General features: G+C 52.2%; 1 protein-coding gene across 3 annotated transcripts in view; it reads left to right on the top strand.

The window, feature by feature from the left end:
* The window catches only part of ACSL1 (acyl-CoA synthetase long chain family member 1), a 56,279-nt gene that overhangs the window by 20,840 nt on the left and 21,582 nt on the right, over positions 1–13,857 (top strand). For all 3 annotated transcript variants that reach the window (XM_071220176.1, XM_053916414.1, XM_045197111.3), the window contains exons 3-5: positions 6,928–7,042; positions 10,531–10,595; positions 13,285–13,386. In XM_071220176.1, the coding sequence (XP_071076277.1) occupies positions 6,928–7,042; positions 10,531–10,595; positions 13,285–13,386 (282 nt within the window). The remainder of the gene's footprint in view (positions 1–6,927; positions 7,043–10,530; positions 10,596–13,284; positions 13,387–13,857) is intronic.

Below are 13,857 nucleotides of genomic sequence, written 5' to 3'. Positions count from 1 at the left end.
GATCTTTGCGGGGGGAACTGGACACCCTTTGGGACTGGGCAGGCCGCAGGCCGCAGTGGCTGCAGTGAAGGGACCAGGAGAGCAGCTGGAGCCGGAAGAGACCAAAGGGACATGGAGATGCGGTGGGGCGGGGCCTGGCTGTTCTGCTTAGACCAGGCAGCCCTGGGCAAGTGCACCTGACTTTTGTGACCTTCAGATTCCTCCCCTGGAAGACAAAGGGGCCGGTACATTCCCTCTGTCACCCTTGTTAAGAGGGCGGTTTAGAGTCTTGCAGAGCGTCTGCCTGGCCCCTGGTGAGTGTTCAGCAAATGTCAGTTCTCTTCTACAAAGGTCTCCACTTTCAACCCTCACACTTACACGTGAGAAAACAACTGAGTCCGGAGAGGTGAGGTTGGGTCGTGCAGCCAGAGGGAGGTCAAGAGCTCGGTTGTGCTGCCTTCCTTATGGTAACCGAAGATCACACGTTGTGCTAAGTGAGATAAGCCAGTCAGAGAAGACAAGTACCATTTGATATCCGTCATAGGTGGAATCTAATGAACAAACCGAACTAACCAGCAAAAATAGAGACAGACCCATAGATAGGGAGCAGGCTGACAGCTCAGGGCGGGCGTGGGGGCAGTGGAGGGGTCAAGCAAAAAAAGAAAAGAGAAAGAACTCAGGGACTAGGACAACAGTGTGGTGATTGTGGGGGGCAGGGGTGTGGGTGGAGGTGGAAGAGGGTTTGGGGGGATAAATGGTAATGGGAAAAATGCAGTAAAATGAAAAGAAGAAAGTGATGTGTTATGACTATGGCTCTGTGGTGGTTGGGGAGGGGCATATAAACAAGGACAACAAAGAAAATTTGGATCTGTCTAGATAAATTTGAAGAGTCCGTGGCTAGAGCTTTCGATTCCAAGGGCATACTCTTCTGAAAATGGATGTGCAGGCCAATGAGTCTGAAGGTAGTGATGGAAATGAAAGGAGGAAGAGGGGCGGGTTAGGTAAGAAATGGCTTCTGAGGTTCTGCATGTAGGTTAGACGTAGGATCAGAAACTGTCAAGAAACCATCAGCTGGTTGCCCCACCCACCTCTGCAATCATTGGTTGCTTCTTGTTTGTGCCCCGACCAGAGGTCAAACCCACAACCTTGGTGCATCAGAACTGTGCTCTAACCAACTGAGCTCCCCGCCAGGGCCTAAAACTTGGGCTTTTTAATAACAATGTAGGAAAACCTTGCTAACTTAAGATTTTCTTACTAAATTTACTTTACAGGAACAACTGACTTTCCACATGTTGTCAGACTTGTCTGCTAACCTGGAAGTGACTAGTTATTCCAACGCGGCGGCAGGAGGTTTGCGCTAGGCATGGGCAGCCGCCGTGGGTGGATGGGCTGCGAGGTGAGGGGCGGCATCGCAGAGGCCCGGAGAAAGAGTTTCTGAGCTCTGCGCCAAGACCAGGCCACAGAAGTATCACGTAGCTGCCTCTAGGAATTCAAAGGAGGGAGGATGATTGTTTTAGAAAAAAAATTGTTTCCGGGTTCCTTTTAACTGGGAGGACAAGTCCAAGGTCACCGTCAAGCTGCTCTGAAAACACGTGTCCTTTTGTAAAAATGACTCTACTTCTCCCCGGCTTCACCGGTGAGAGAACGTGTGTGCACATACATGACCGAAATGTGTGCTGCCATGCTTGTCTGAGTTTAAAAATAGCCTCCCCAAAGCAGGTTCAACTTGCACCAAATGAAAAATGACCAAGGTGAGCTTGCCCAGCCTCTCGACGCAGAGCCCTGTCTCACACCGATGACTGTCGCGCGGCCGACAGAATCGGCCTAGACCCAGGTTCCTGCAGGCTTCACCTCCGAGGTGAAGTGGGAGGCCTCCCGCATTCTCACTGGCAGGCGTGGGGAGGTGCTGCGGGCCGGCTTGCTTTGCTGGGACAGTGCGTGTTCATGGGAATTTGGATTGGATTTTGTGGCTCTACACTTTCTCCCCTCTCAGGGAGGTGGCGGATGCTCTTTTCCCTCGGGGGGCCAGCATACTTGCCCTGGTGATGAGTTCAGCTGTGTTTAGCAGCAGGGAACCAGAGATTGATTGCTGAGTACTGCCAGCCTCCCTGTCCCTAAGCGAATCCGCAGATCTGGACAGCAGAGCTCGGGAAGTTGGAAGCTGGAGAAAGAAAAGGAAACGTGTTCAGAGGATTAGGGGGAAGTGGTGAAGAACCAAAAACCCCAGTCAGGCACCAGTCATCTAGACCCTCCTCCTCAAAGAGGAAGGTGGCCCATGTGTTGTGGGCAAGTGTGAACCTGCTGGTGAGGCACAGACAAATCTCACGGCCTACCAGGTGGTCCGTGGGGCTGGGTTAGAGGCTCCGCTCCTCCACGGTTTGGGTGTGACACTAAGGCAAGAAGCCTCCCTCTCGGTCCATTTTCTCATCTGCGAAGTGGCTGGCCTGTAGCAGGCACTCAGTACACACTCACCTTCCATCCTCCCTGCGCCCGCCCGGCGACACCAGCCTCGATTGTCACTGTGATGGTCCTGCCCTTTCTGTACTCGTTGGTGCAAAGGATCTCCGGAAGTGAGCGAGTTAAATGGTGAGCCTCAATAGTGAACCTGAGGGTTCGCTGCCACCCTGTGACATTTCCAGGTCAGTGTGCTGGGGGAGTCTCGGTATTCTTTTCAGTGTCCTGTCCACTGTCATTCAGAAAAGGTGGTCCAGAGGATCATGGTGGGCTGGCCTTTAAAGGTCCTGTTTATCTGTCAGAGATCTGATGTCGACGGCAGACAGCCTCTCTGTGGGCTCGAGGGTGGGAAGCAGCTCTGGGCCTGTTTATGGAACGAAGCTGGTGGTGGTGGTCCTGGCCAGGTGAGATGCACGTAGAATGTAAGTGCTGGGAGGATATTGGGAAGAGGGTGGAGAGTCTCTCTCACCCCCCAGGACTGCGGTTCCACCTGCTGCATTTTTTCCCTAGAGATAGGTTTAACATTAAAACCCAGCCAAGTCTTACCAGCCACTTTAAAACTGGGTTCTCTTCCTCCTCTCTCTCTGCCGTCTCTCCTGTCCCCTCCTCCCTCTGTCCCTTGTGTCCCTTCTTCTTCCTGCCCCTCCCCCATCCCGCTCCTTGGAATAAACAAGGGGACAGGATGGATAGTTAGTTGGCTCGTGTGGCCCGCAGATGTCCATCTTCTAGGTGGAGAGGAAGGAGACCACAGCGCACAGAGCTTGGGCCTTTCTCTCCCAAAGAACCCTTCACGGATGTGGTTTGCCTTTGCATTTAGATACGGGAGTGGCACAAAATGACCTGCACGTCGAGGGCTCCTTTTTGTCAAACGCTGGCGAGAGTTCTGGTCTGGGAACCACTGACACACAGGTGTCGGCTGTGGTCCCGCCTGTGCCGTCCCCAAGAGGAACTCGAGCTTTCATTGCCCAATTCAGCCCGCTCGGCCCACGTCAGGGGCAACCTTAGCAGGCACACACGGGGCGGAATATACGCAGGGCTGCTCTCACTGTCGGGCTCTGACTCGCCATCTTTGTTTTTTAACTGGGAAACTATACGACCTCATTGAAAAGTGCAAAGCAGAAGAAACAAAAGACCCATAACCCTCCCTGACTCACAATCTTACTCACTGGTTTCCTGCACATTTGATTGGAGTTATGTGCTTAGATCACCCTGTTTCTTGAGCAAAACTGACACCCCCTCCTCCATCCCCAATCCTCAGGTTATGTCAGAAGTCAAGGAGGCCAGATGTGAAGATTTTTTTCATTCAAGTAGGTGGTCCTAGAAACAGGCACAAGTGCTTGAATAACCCAGGCACAGAACCCCTGGCTTTTGAAGTGGCTCGTTTTTTGTGCCCACGCTGGCATTTTGGGATGCGGTTACGACAAACGTGCTTCCCAACACTCAGCGGCACTCCCTCGGCCCTGGTGGCTGGGACTGAGGTCCTGGCGCCCAGTGTTACATGCAGCGTTTTCGCTCAGGCAGAACGGTCGCGTGCGTGCACCTCCGAAATGATTCTCTACGGGAACGTGATCATTTCGTAGAGCAACACCTTGCAAAGCACAAACCTTGCTGCTTAGTCTCCGCCGCCTGTTTCGTTCGTTCGTTCTCGTCTCTCGAAGTTAGGGAGTGTGCCTTACCATCACGTGACGGTGTGACCTTTCACCCTTTTTCACCTGTGCCTTAAATTGGCACTGAACCCAAGTTATTCTAACTGCTGATTAGAATAGTAATAAATACCTTGTCCTTGTGGCACTTCGTCAAGGGGATGGCTTCGTTTGGGACTTAGCTGACTCCTTTGACTTTAATTTGACTGTTTTACCTCCATGTCTCTCAAAGTCCTGAGGGTTATGTATCACGAGAGAATTAACCTAACCGAAGAGTTGTTTGACCAAAAGTTGGTTATCAGATTGTACTCCAGAGCAGCGATTCCCAAATGCGCATTGGGAAGTTGACCTCCTGTCTTGAAGGGTTAGGGTCACCACACATCCAAAGCTAAGCTCGGTCTCTTTTCTCAACCTGCCCCCCGCCGAGCCCCCTATTTCCGATAACATGGGACTGCTCGGTGCCCCTGCTCTCCCCTCCTCTTCTCCTACACACAGCCACTTGCCAAACCCGCTTCATCGGGGCTCCGTGTGTCCAGCGTCCGCGTCCTCCCCACTCCCACCGGCCTCTGCCCTAGTCCAGGTCCCGCCCCCCGTCCTGCTCAGCACACCACCCACACCCGTGTGGACTTCCCGCTGAAGCACAGACTGCTGGGTCACACCCGCAGAGTGTGTGACTCGGTGGCTCTGGCGAAGGGTGAGCGAATTTGCTTCCTTGGCAGGGGCGCGTGTGCCCCGAACCTCCTTTGCAGACCTGGGCTGTAGGGTGAGCCGTGCTCCATGGCTCCTGGCTGCCCCTGTCTGCTCACTCTGATTCCTCCCTGCTCTCCTCTTCTGGTCACCGTCGGCTCCTTCAGAACAAGCTCTGTGTCTTATCCCCGGAGCCCCATCCTCCCAGGTGACAGCTGGGGGCATGGCGCAGCAGAGGGCACGGGGAGGGCAGTCTTGCTTTGGCAGAGCAGGTGCCCAGCAGAGGGTCAGGAGGACCCCCTCTGGACCGCCAGGCTGCCCGCGCCTCCAGGCAGAGTGGCCAGGAGGCCGCCATGTGTGGCCGCTGGCTCCTCTTCACAGGCACTCCTTTTACTTCTCTGAGCTTTTTCCTTCTTCCCATTCTCCGTCCTTTAATCCTCCACCGCTTTTCTCTTCCTGCTTACCCACGGGTCTTTGGATGGTTTCCTGGGATGAAAAGTCTTCTGAATCTTACTATAAAGTGGCAAATTGCTTCTGAATTTTAATCCGAATAGCTCCTGTAGGAAAGATACTGGCTAAGAAGGTGTGGGATTGTAGTTAGGGCACATTATAGGGTGTCTGAGTAATATTCTACATATTCCTATTTTACAGGAGAGTTCGTTTAACTAAAAATAGCCCTGGGCAGGGACACATGGGGTCCTCCTTTTGCAGAAGAGAAAATAGACTCGGAGATTCAGTACTAATGAGGCATGATTCTATTTCCATCTTTTTGTGCACAAAGAATAACTTCTTTGTTTCCTAAAGTAGCGTGGGGTATTTCATGATTACATTTCAAATCATAGCTACAGGTATTAGAAAGTTTCTGCCAAGATAGAGAAGACTGTGTGAAGATTAAAACATATTATCGGGTGATATTTACTCCGGAAAGTTACTAGCAGTTTTAGACCAAGAGTTAAATACACATATGCAGCACTGAGTGGATCCTGGAAAATGCATATAAGTGTATACGCATAGAAAAAAGCCTGCCAGGGGCTCACCAAACTGGGAACAGGGGCTGGCCGCAGTTCTCTTTGATGTACTTCTGTTACTAAAAAATGTTCACAGTATAAATGATAACTTGGAGGGGAGGAGTGAGAGCACGTGGGAGGAGGAGTGAGGAAACCTAATTAAAAACAAGAAGAAAAAGAATCCATCCGAGCATGCCCGGGCAGTCGTTACCATAGGAAGGGTCTCCACGTGGCTCTTCCCCAGCAGCAGCCCCAGTTCCCGCCAGCCCCGCCGCACAGCCCGTCCTCTCTGGGAAACCTAGCCCTTTGCCTCTTCTTCATGGAGGCTTTCCTGCCTCCTCTCTTCAGACCTCAAGCCAGAAACGACCTCTCCCACTTCCGAACAGTCTTTCCTGCTGATACCAGAAGTCCTTTGTCAGAGTCTAATTTTCCCCAAGGAAGTGTTTCCTGACTGTTGCAAATGTGAAGCCCCTTCTCCGAAATTGAAAACAAACAAGCAAACAAACAAGAATTGTAGGCTCTGGCATCATAGTAGCTGAACTTTCTTCCTCAGTCTCTAAAGAATGCCTGGTGTTCCTGTGGGCACCTGGGCCCCTTGCCAAGTGTCTGCGGCCCCCGAGGGCGCAGCAGCTCTGAGGGTCAGAACAGCTGCCCCTTCCTGGGCCCGGCGACTGCTCAGGAGCTCTGGTACAGCGCAGGTGTGCCCCCGAGCCAGCAGGTGCAGACGGCGTAGAGAAGGGCGCGCCGCCCTGCCAAGTCCGCATGCCTGCAGGTGCTGCACGTCACACGGGCACAGACGGTCTGCACATCCCTCGTCCTGATGTAATGTGAGATGCCCTATGAGGAACCGAAGTTCCTAACACATTATAGTGCCGTTAGCAAAGAGAGAAAACAGTGCAAATAATCTCAAAAAGAACCTGGCCAACTCTAATAAAAAGTAAAGAACACAGATAACATTATGGAAGGGAAACTGAATGGTGTGTCGTTTCCATGAGCCGACACAAAATCAGTCCTCAGTGACACCCCTGCACTTTGACTCCTTCGGCAAACTCACTGGGCAGCCACCCAACGGCCCGGGGGATCGTGGGTCCGCAAGGCAGGCTTTGCATTGTCAACGCTTCCCCCTGATAGGCTCCTCTGTCTGTCTTTTTCCACAGGGCAGTGATGGTGCTCGGAGGTCCCCGCTGCTTGATAGCGATGAGCCCTTGGAGTATTTCTACGATGACGTCAGAACCTTATACGAAGGTTTCCAGAGGGGCATCCATGTGTCAAGTAAGCATCATGCGGAATTTCTGTGGCTGACCGGAAGGAGTGGCCCTCCCGAATGGAAATCATTGCTTATTGGTGGCCCTTGCTTTTGTCTTCCGCCTACTTAGTCTCATTCAAGCCTCCCTGTCTCCTCCCATAACTTCTCCAGAGTGAGTCCCGAAGCTCCCTGGCCCCTCTAGACATGGCCTGTGGCAACAAAATGAGTCTCACAGTCAAATATGTGTTCGGCATGTCCTGTATTTCATGGAGAGTCACACATACATTAGCTAATATGGGCTGGCCTTTCCTGTAGTCAAGAGACCTCTGTAATTGGGCCCGGTCCAGTATTTTTCAAACTTGTTGATCAGGAGACTCATATTTTAAGAAATACATACTGTCATCCCAAGGAAACAGTGTTCCCTCAGCGAAGCCACGCTTTGAGAATGGGACTCCGCTTAATCACTGACGGTGGCAACAGAGACCCGCGGCCTCCAGCGCCCGCCTTCCTTCCCAGCCCCTCTGCCTTCTAGTCTCCAGCCACTCAGGACTTCCTGTGGAGCCCTGACTACTTCTGCTGTGTGACCTTGACTGGACACCTCTGTGACCCTCCCCCTCCCCCAAGGTCCTAACGCCCCTTCTTTCCTCCCCCAGCCCAGGCTGCTGATATGGCCCTCCTAACCCTGTAACACTCCGATGGCCTTTCACCTTTTCTATGAGACCTTCCTGGTCTGTTAGTTCTCATCCCCTTCCTTTCAGTGAGGTGTCCCCCCTCACCGCCCACCTCTGTACCTGTTTCTGTAATAGCCCCTTCAGGGGACAGAAGCGGTTGCCTGGCCTTCTGTCCCATCAGCAGCTGCTCCTTGAACAGGGCAGCCATCTCCTCTTTCAGCACTGACACAGCCTGGCACACAGTAGGTGCTTCATTCATGAACCCTCAATGAAGGGGAGGATACCCTCCGCTTTCCCCCACCTCTCTCTTTGTTTTAGTCTCTTTATTTTTGCTTGTTCCCTCTTCCTCTCTAGAAACAGCCCTTGGGGTCCATGCTTTGTTATTTAAATCTTTTGGCAGTTAGCTTTTATTTTTGCCACTAGACTGTAATCTCCTTGTGGGCCCCGGACTGCTGTTGCTCTCTGCCCCCCACATTACATTGCACTCGGTATGTGCTCAAGTGGTGCCTGCTGTTTTCACTCGGTCCTGGCAAAGCTGGCGCCTCAGTTCAGTGCGTCTGCCCCAGCTCGATTCATTAGGCCCCTCGGTAAAGGGAAAGCAACCCTACATGTAGATGATCGAGTTCATGAGTTCTTCAGAGTTAGTATCAGGGTCAGGGTTTGTCTGTGAGAATAGATACAAGGTAGATCAGCCTAACTAAGGGCACACGAAACGTGTGTGTGTGTGTTCTTTACCACAGAGCATGTATATGTATAAATGTGTGTGCATTTCTTCCATTGTTAGCACAGGGTGGGGTTCATCTAGGAGTGTGGTGACTTCACATGCTTCTGAGTGTCCCCTGATGTTCAGACAAGTCATGTAACTTTGTGGGGGTCACTTTATCTGCTTGGGAAATGAAGGATTTATATGAATGTTTCAGAGAAGATGAAGAAAAATAGGTTCAGTTACTTTAACCTATCCTGATTGAAGGGAGCTGCTTTGCAGGTTATTTTATCCTTTTTTTCACCCCAGAGGAACTTTTCTAAGCTTTCGTTTTCCTAGGCTGCCATAAGATTACCCTTTTATAGGAGCGCAAAAGCCAGCGCCTAGATGAGGTAGTTGGGGCTTGTTGAATGTGGGAGAAGCAGCCTAGAGTTTTTAAATCTTATACTTTTTAAAACGGTGCCTGGGAAGCCATTGGTGGAGGCTGAGCCCCTGTGTGTTCTCATCCCTGCTGCACTGCACTGTCCCCTGGGGAGCTTTGGAAAAGTTCTAGGCCCAGGCCCAGTCCTGTCCAGTTATCTGCAAAAGGTTGTCAGCAGGGCTGGGTAGAGTATGTATTTGTAAGGTCCCCGGCTGAGCCTGGGGCTAACCACACTCTAGGCCTAGAGCTAGAATCCCGAATCTTTTCTGTAAAGGGCCAGACAGCAGATACTGTGGGCTTGTCGGGCCCTGGGGTCTCTGGTGCAAGCGCCAGCTGCAGCCTTAGATAATATGTAAATGAAGGGGTGAAGCTGCCTTCCAAAGCAAACTGTGTTTACAGGCCTGGCTTGGCCTCTGGCTACAGATCACCAGCTCCTTCTCTTGAGAAATAAAGTAATGTTACTTCACATGGCCAATGTGTTTTCTCATGTTTGCCCTGGGTTTTGTTTTTGTTTTTGTTTTGTTTTTTGAGATAAAATTCACGTATGACATCACATTAGTTTCAAGTATACTGCATGGTGGCAGCCACCACAAGGAGTCCAGCTAACAGCCGTCACCACGCACAGTTACAGATTTGGCTTCCTTGTGACGAGGACTTTGAACATCTGCCCCTCAGCAGTTTCAAGTGTGTGGCACAGGCTGGTTAACGTGGTCGCCGTGCTGTCTGTCGCCCCCAGGCCTGACTGACGTGACCCTGGCAGCCCAGTCTTGATTGCAGTCCCTGTGAGGTGACCAGGCTCCGAGAATAAGGCCCCCTGGAGCTCTTTCGGGCTTTGTCAGCACTTCCCGAGAGTCGGGACAGGGTGTGCGGGGGCGGATCTGGCCAGGGGAGGGCCAGGTCCTCACCACTGACTCCAGATCCTGCACGCGCACCCCCATCCCTGGGAGGTGTGACTCTGTGTCTCAGGCCCGGGCCTGTCAGGGCCCCAGATGGGGCCACACTCTGCCTGTCCTCCCTGTTCCTCAGCTCCCCAGCCCACACCCGAGCCCCTCAGCTGGCCCTCAGTCCGAGAATGAAGCCAGGAGTGTTATGGTCTCCACAGGGAAATGCAGATGCCTTTGTCAGATGGGACCTGGCAACACTTCCAACTGCAGATGTCCGCGTGCGAGGAGCTAGGAGGCCCAGCGGGACCCAGAGCTGCTGGTAGAGCCCGTGTTTTTAGTTAGGAAACATTCCTGTCGGTGGGCAGCTCTGATCGTCTAAATGGGGCCGCTTTTTCCCAGGTGGACATAGGTTTTCCCTTCAGCAGCCACAAACTGAGCCTAAAGGTCTCCTGGGATTGATTTGTAGAAAGGAATTCGTATGATCCCAAATGTAAATGGTTATATGTACCCCTGTGCTGGCCTTTAGTGTGGACAGTGAATACGGGTTTCCTTCCCGCTGGTCAGGCACCCCAGCTGGAGCCGAGGCACACGCCGGTAGTTCTTAACCTCCGCACTTGCCTCCTCCCATCTTCCTCCTCTGCTGCCCTAATAAGAGCCGAGAAAGAAATAAATAAACAAGCAAAAACTGAAACTAAAACCCAAGGGGAATTATTTCCACTCTGAAGCCATTATTTCTAACCCGAGGACTAGTCTGCCGACCTGCGCAGAAGGAGGTGGAATACAAACTGAGACACGCAGGCCTGTCACGCCGATTCTCTCTGTTCCCCTTTCTTAGATAATGGCCCTTGCTTGGGCTCCCGGAAACCGGACCAGCCCTACGAATGGCTTTCGTACAAGCAGGTGAGTGTGCTGGCTCTGTGGACCCCTCACGCCTCACTGCAGTGTTTCAGCATGTTGGCTCGTCAAGCCAGGGGATGTTGGGGCTGCAGGGCCGTGCGGATGGGTGTGCCTGGCGTACTCGGAGCCTGAGGATGGACACAGTGCGACGCAAATCCCTGGGGAAAGCTAGAGAAGTGACTTAGCTGGTGGTTTGAAGCACTTTGTTTTGGAACTAATGTGGATGCACTGTGGAGTACAGTATAATTTTGAAGATGAAATTCTAGAAACACGCCTGATGCAGGCGACTCTCTTCCCAGCCCCATGGAGGGGTAGGTTACTCCTCTCTGGAGGGAGAGGGTTAGAAAAATTGAGAAGCCCAGCATAGGGTGACCCTCTCATCGTATAGATGAGGAAAACATGTCCCGGGAAGGCATGGGGTGTGCCCTCGGTCACAGCTAGTTAGCGCACACCAGGACCAGCGGTGCGGCCCTGCCGTGACATTTAACCCCAAGCAGCCACAGACAGCAGCACGGACACTCAGAGACGCTCAGAGACTACGCCTGGGAAGCTGGGATCTGGGGTCTCGCTCCTATCACTCTGCAGTCCCAACTCGTCCACAGCCACGGCTGTGGGAGTAGTGGTTTGTCAGTGGCAGGTAGCAGAGCAGGAAGGCGTTGCTGTTCGCCTTTATTCCCCCCACCCCCAGTTCAACAACTCCACCTGCCTTTGTCGCTCCCCAGTCCAAGCGGTGCCTGGGGAAAGCAGGGCGCAGCATGGGGGTGCAGCTCGCAGCCTTTGTCTCCAGCAGCTGTCCAGGAAACGGCTCCGGCCCTGGGGCGTTGGGGAGCACAGGGAACTTCCTCCTTCCCTGCTTTGTGTGAGCGTGGGGTCAGGAGCCGGTGTGTTCCGGGGTGTGTATGTGATGGAGCTGTCACGAGGAGGCACAGAGCCAGCTCAGGAGTCCAGCGTTATGTCCTCCCTAGGTCACCGTGCACATTGTCATCCCTTCCCTCAGCTGAGGATCAGCCAGATGCAGAAGGCTTTTCTTGGGTCTCTCTCTCGAGAGGGCAGAGAGGCAAGGCCTGTGGCATGCCTTGCTTGTGGGAGTGACAAGCTGTAGTTCAGGTGACAGGAAGGGTTTCGCAGTTTTTGTTTTGCCTTACCAAATCCCAGTTATGGTGTTCAAACAGTGGTTTCCAAGATCCCTCATTTTCGCATGTGGCGTAGAAACGGGGTGTGTGTGTGTGTGTGTGTGTGTGTCGCACACACAGCGAGGCATGGGGGCCTTAGGGCCCACAGCAGACTCCGGTGTGTCCCGGATTGCTTCCGGTGCGTCTCCTACGGCAGAGCATCCCCATGTTCCTCCTGCTCTCTGTGGGCTGGAGGAGAGAAGACACACCCATTGCTGATTGACAGTTGCAGGGTCTCTGCAGGTGTCCATCTCTGTGCGTTTGAGTCAGGCTGGTGGACGTGAGAACTGGCTCAACCTGGAGCCAACTTTGGATTTGTGCTTTTACGTCACTTTTTTCACAGTGACCCCAGTGATTCTGCCCCGTTGGGGGCTAGCACCCCTTTTTGAAGAAAGGTGTGGACCCTCGTCCCAGGGATATCGATGCATGCATGTTATCCCGCTGAGCTCTGCAAACACTGCGGGTTCCACAGGTGCCCGTCCCTCAGGTGCCGGCGCCAGTGGTGAAACAGCCGCAGGGTGAGGCAGTGATGAGCCTGCCGGTGCTGCTCCCTGTCGCTCTCCAGTGCCAGCTCTCACTCCTTGGGCAGAGCCACGATGGCCCCATGTGCCAGAACCAACCAGGTTCCGGCACAAAGAGGCGTGGCTTCATCTCCCACGGGTGTGGGCATGAATTCAAAGTGCTCTTGAGAATCCACCAACTGAGAATGAAGAAAAGAATTCCAAATGTTAAGATTTAAAAAGCTTTTTTGGGTTAATTTGGGGTAGCAATGGGGAGACAATGGGGTCAAGTATATAGTCCTGTCTAATTTATTATGCATTTCTGTATTTATTTTTTACTTAAATTGGTACAGATATTCTAGGTTTGGTGTGGTTTTCGTGATTATAAAGTTTTCTGGATATGTGGCATTTTCCCAGAAATCTACCACCATGCGCTGAACCACCCAGCCTTGGGTCTCTCCTGCCTTAGAGGTTTATGACTTTAGGTAATTTTGGTATATATACCTTTGTACACAAAATTTTTATAAACCTCCTTTTAAGATTGACCTATTTCCCAAGCATAAGTTCTCAAGAATGGAATGGAGAGCCCGATGATAAGACTTGTTTCTTTTTTTTTAAAGCTCTCCCCCAAACTTGCTGTTTCTGTGTTTATACCAAATGACAAGTTTTGCCTGCTTTGCTGCTCTTTAAAAATCCCCCCCCCCCGAAAATAGTCTTTTCTGAGTCCCAGGATTTCTTTTATACCTTTATGAGATTTGGTGAAACTGAAGTGTGAAGCAGAACCAGGTGAGAAGCCGGGGTGCACAGTCACCCCGGGCTGCCACCTTGCCTTGCCGCAGGGGTCAGTCTTCTTAGGCGTGAGTTCTGGTGAATAAAGTCTCGGGTGGTTCAGGAAAGTGTCGCTGGAGGATGCTGGTTTGCCCCCACGCCCCCTCTCTGAGCAGTGCTGCTCTCCGGCTGCCACCCCCTTAGCTTTGGCCTTGAGTCAGGCCTGACGCTGTCTGGGTTCTCCCTCTGTAGGTGGAGGACCTGTCGGAGTGCGTGGGCTCGGCGCTGCTGCAGAAGGGCTTCAAGGCCGCCCCCGACCAGTTCATCGGCATCTTCTCTCAGAACAGACCTGAGGTACCGGCCCTCGGTCCCAACTGTCCGTGGCTTTGGGGGTTCTCAGCAGGGCTCACACCTTCCTCTGCCTGACACCAGATCTGCGGTCTGATTTCTGCCGAGAATACGGCTCTGGGTCACACCTTAGAAAGGTGCACATGTGGAAACCCATACCGGGGCCTGCTTATTAGCCTCTGGGTGGAAGGAAAGTCACTTTTTAAAAAGTATTGACTTGGTTTTTTTAAGCCAGATTCCCAAACAAAATCTTTGCAACAGGTAACTAACAAAGTAGTCTTCTGTGATTAGAAAAATAGTGTCCATGAATTACAAAGAAACTGGGCAACAGTTTTTTCAGCCACAAACTCATATTTTCTTTCTGAAAGGCTTAATTTTTCCTTCTGATCAGGTTGCAAAGTTTTAAACACCATAGACAACCAAGAAAGTGCCTCACTTTGGCCTGGCTTTAATTTAGTCTCGCAGAGTGTTGTCCAG

Source organism: Desmodus rotundus, chromosome 13 (assembly GCF_022682495.2).
Source record: "Desmodus rotundus isolate HL8 chromosome 13, HLdesRot8A.1, whole genome shotgun sequence".
NCBI classification, from domain to species: domain Eukaryota; kingdom Metazoa; phylum Chordata; class Mammalia; order Chiroptera; family Phyllostomidae; genus Desmodus; species Desmodus rotundus.
This window is presented reverse-complemented; position numbering and strand designations above follow the sequence as displayed.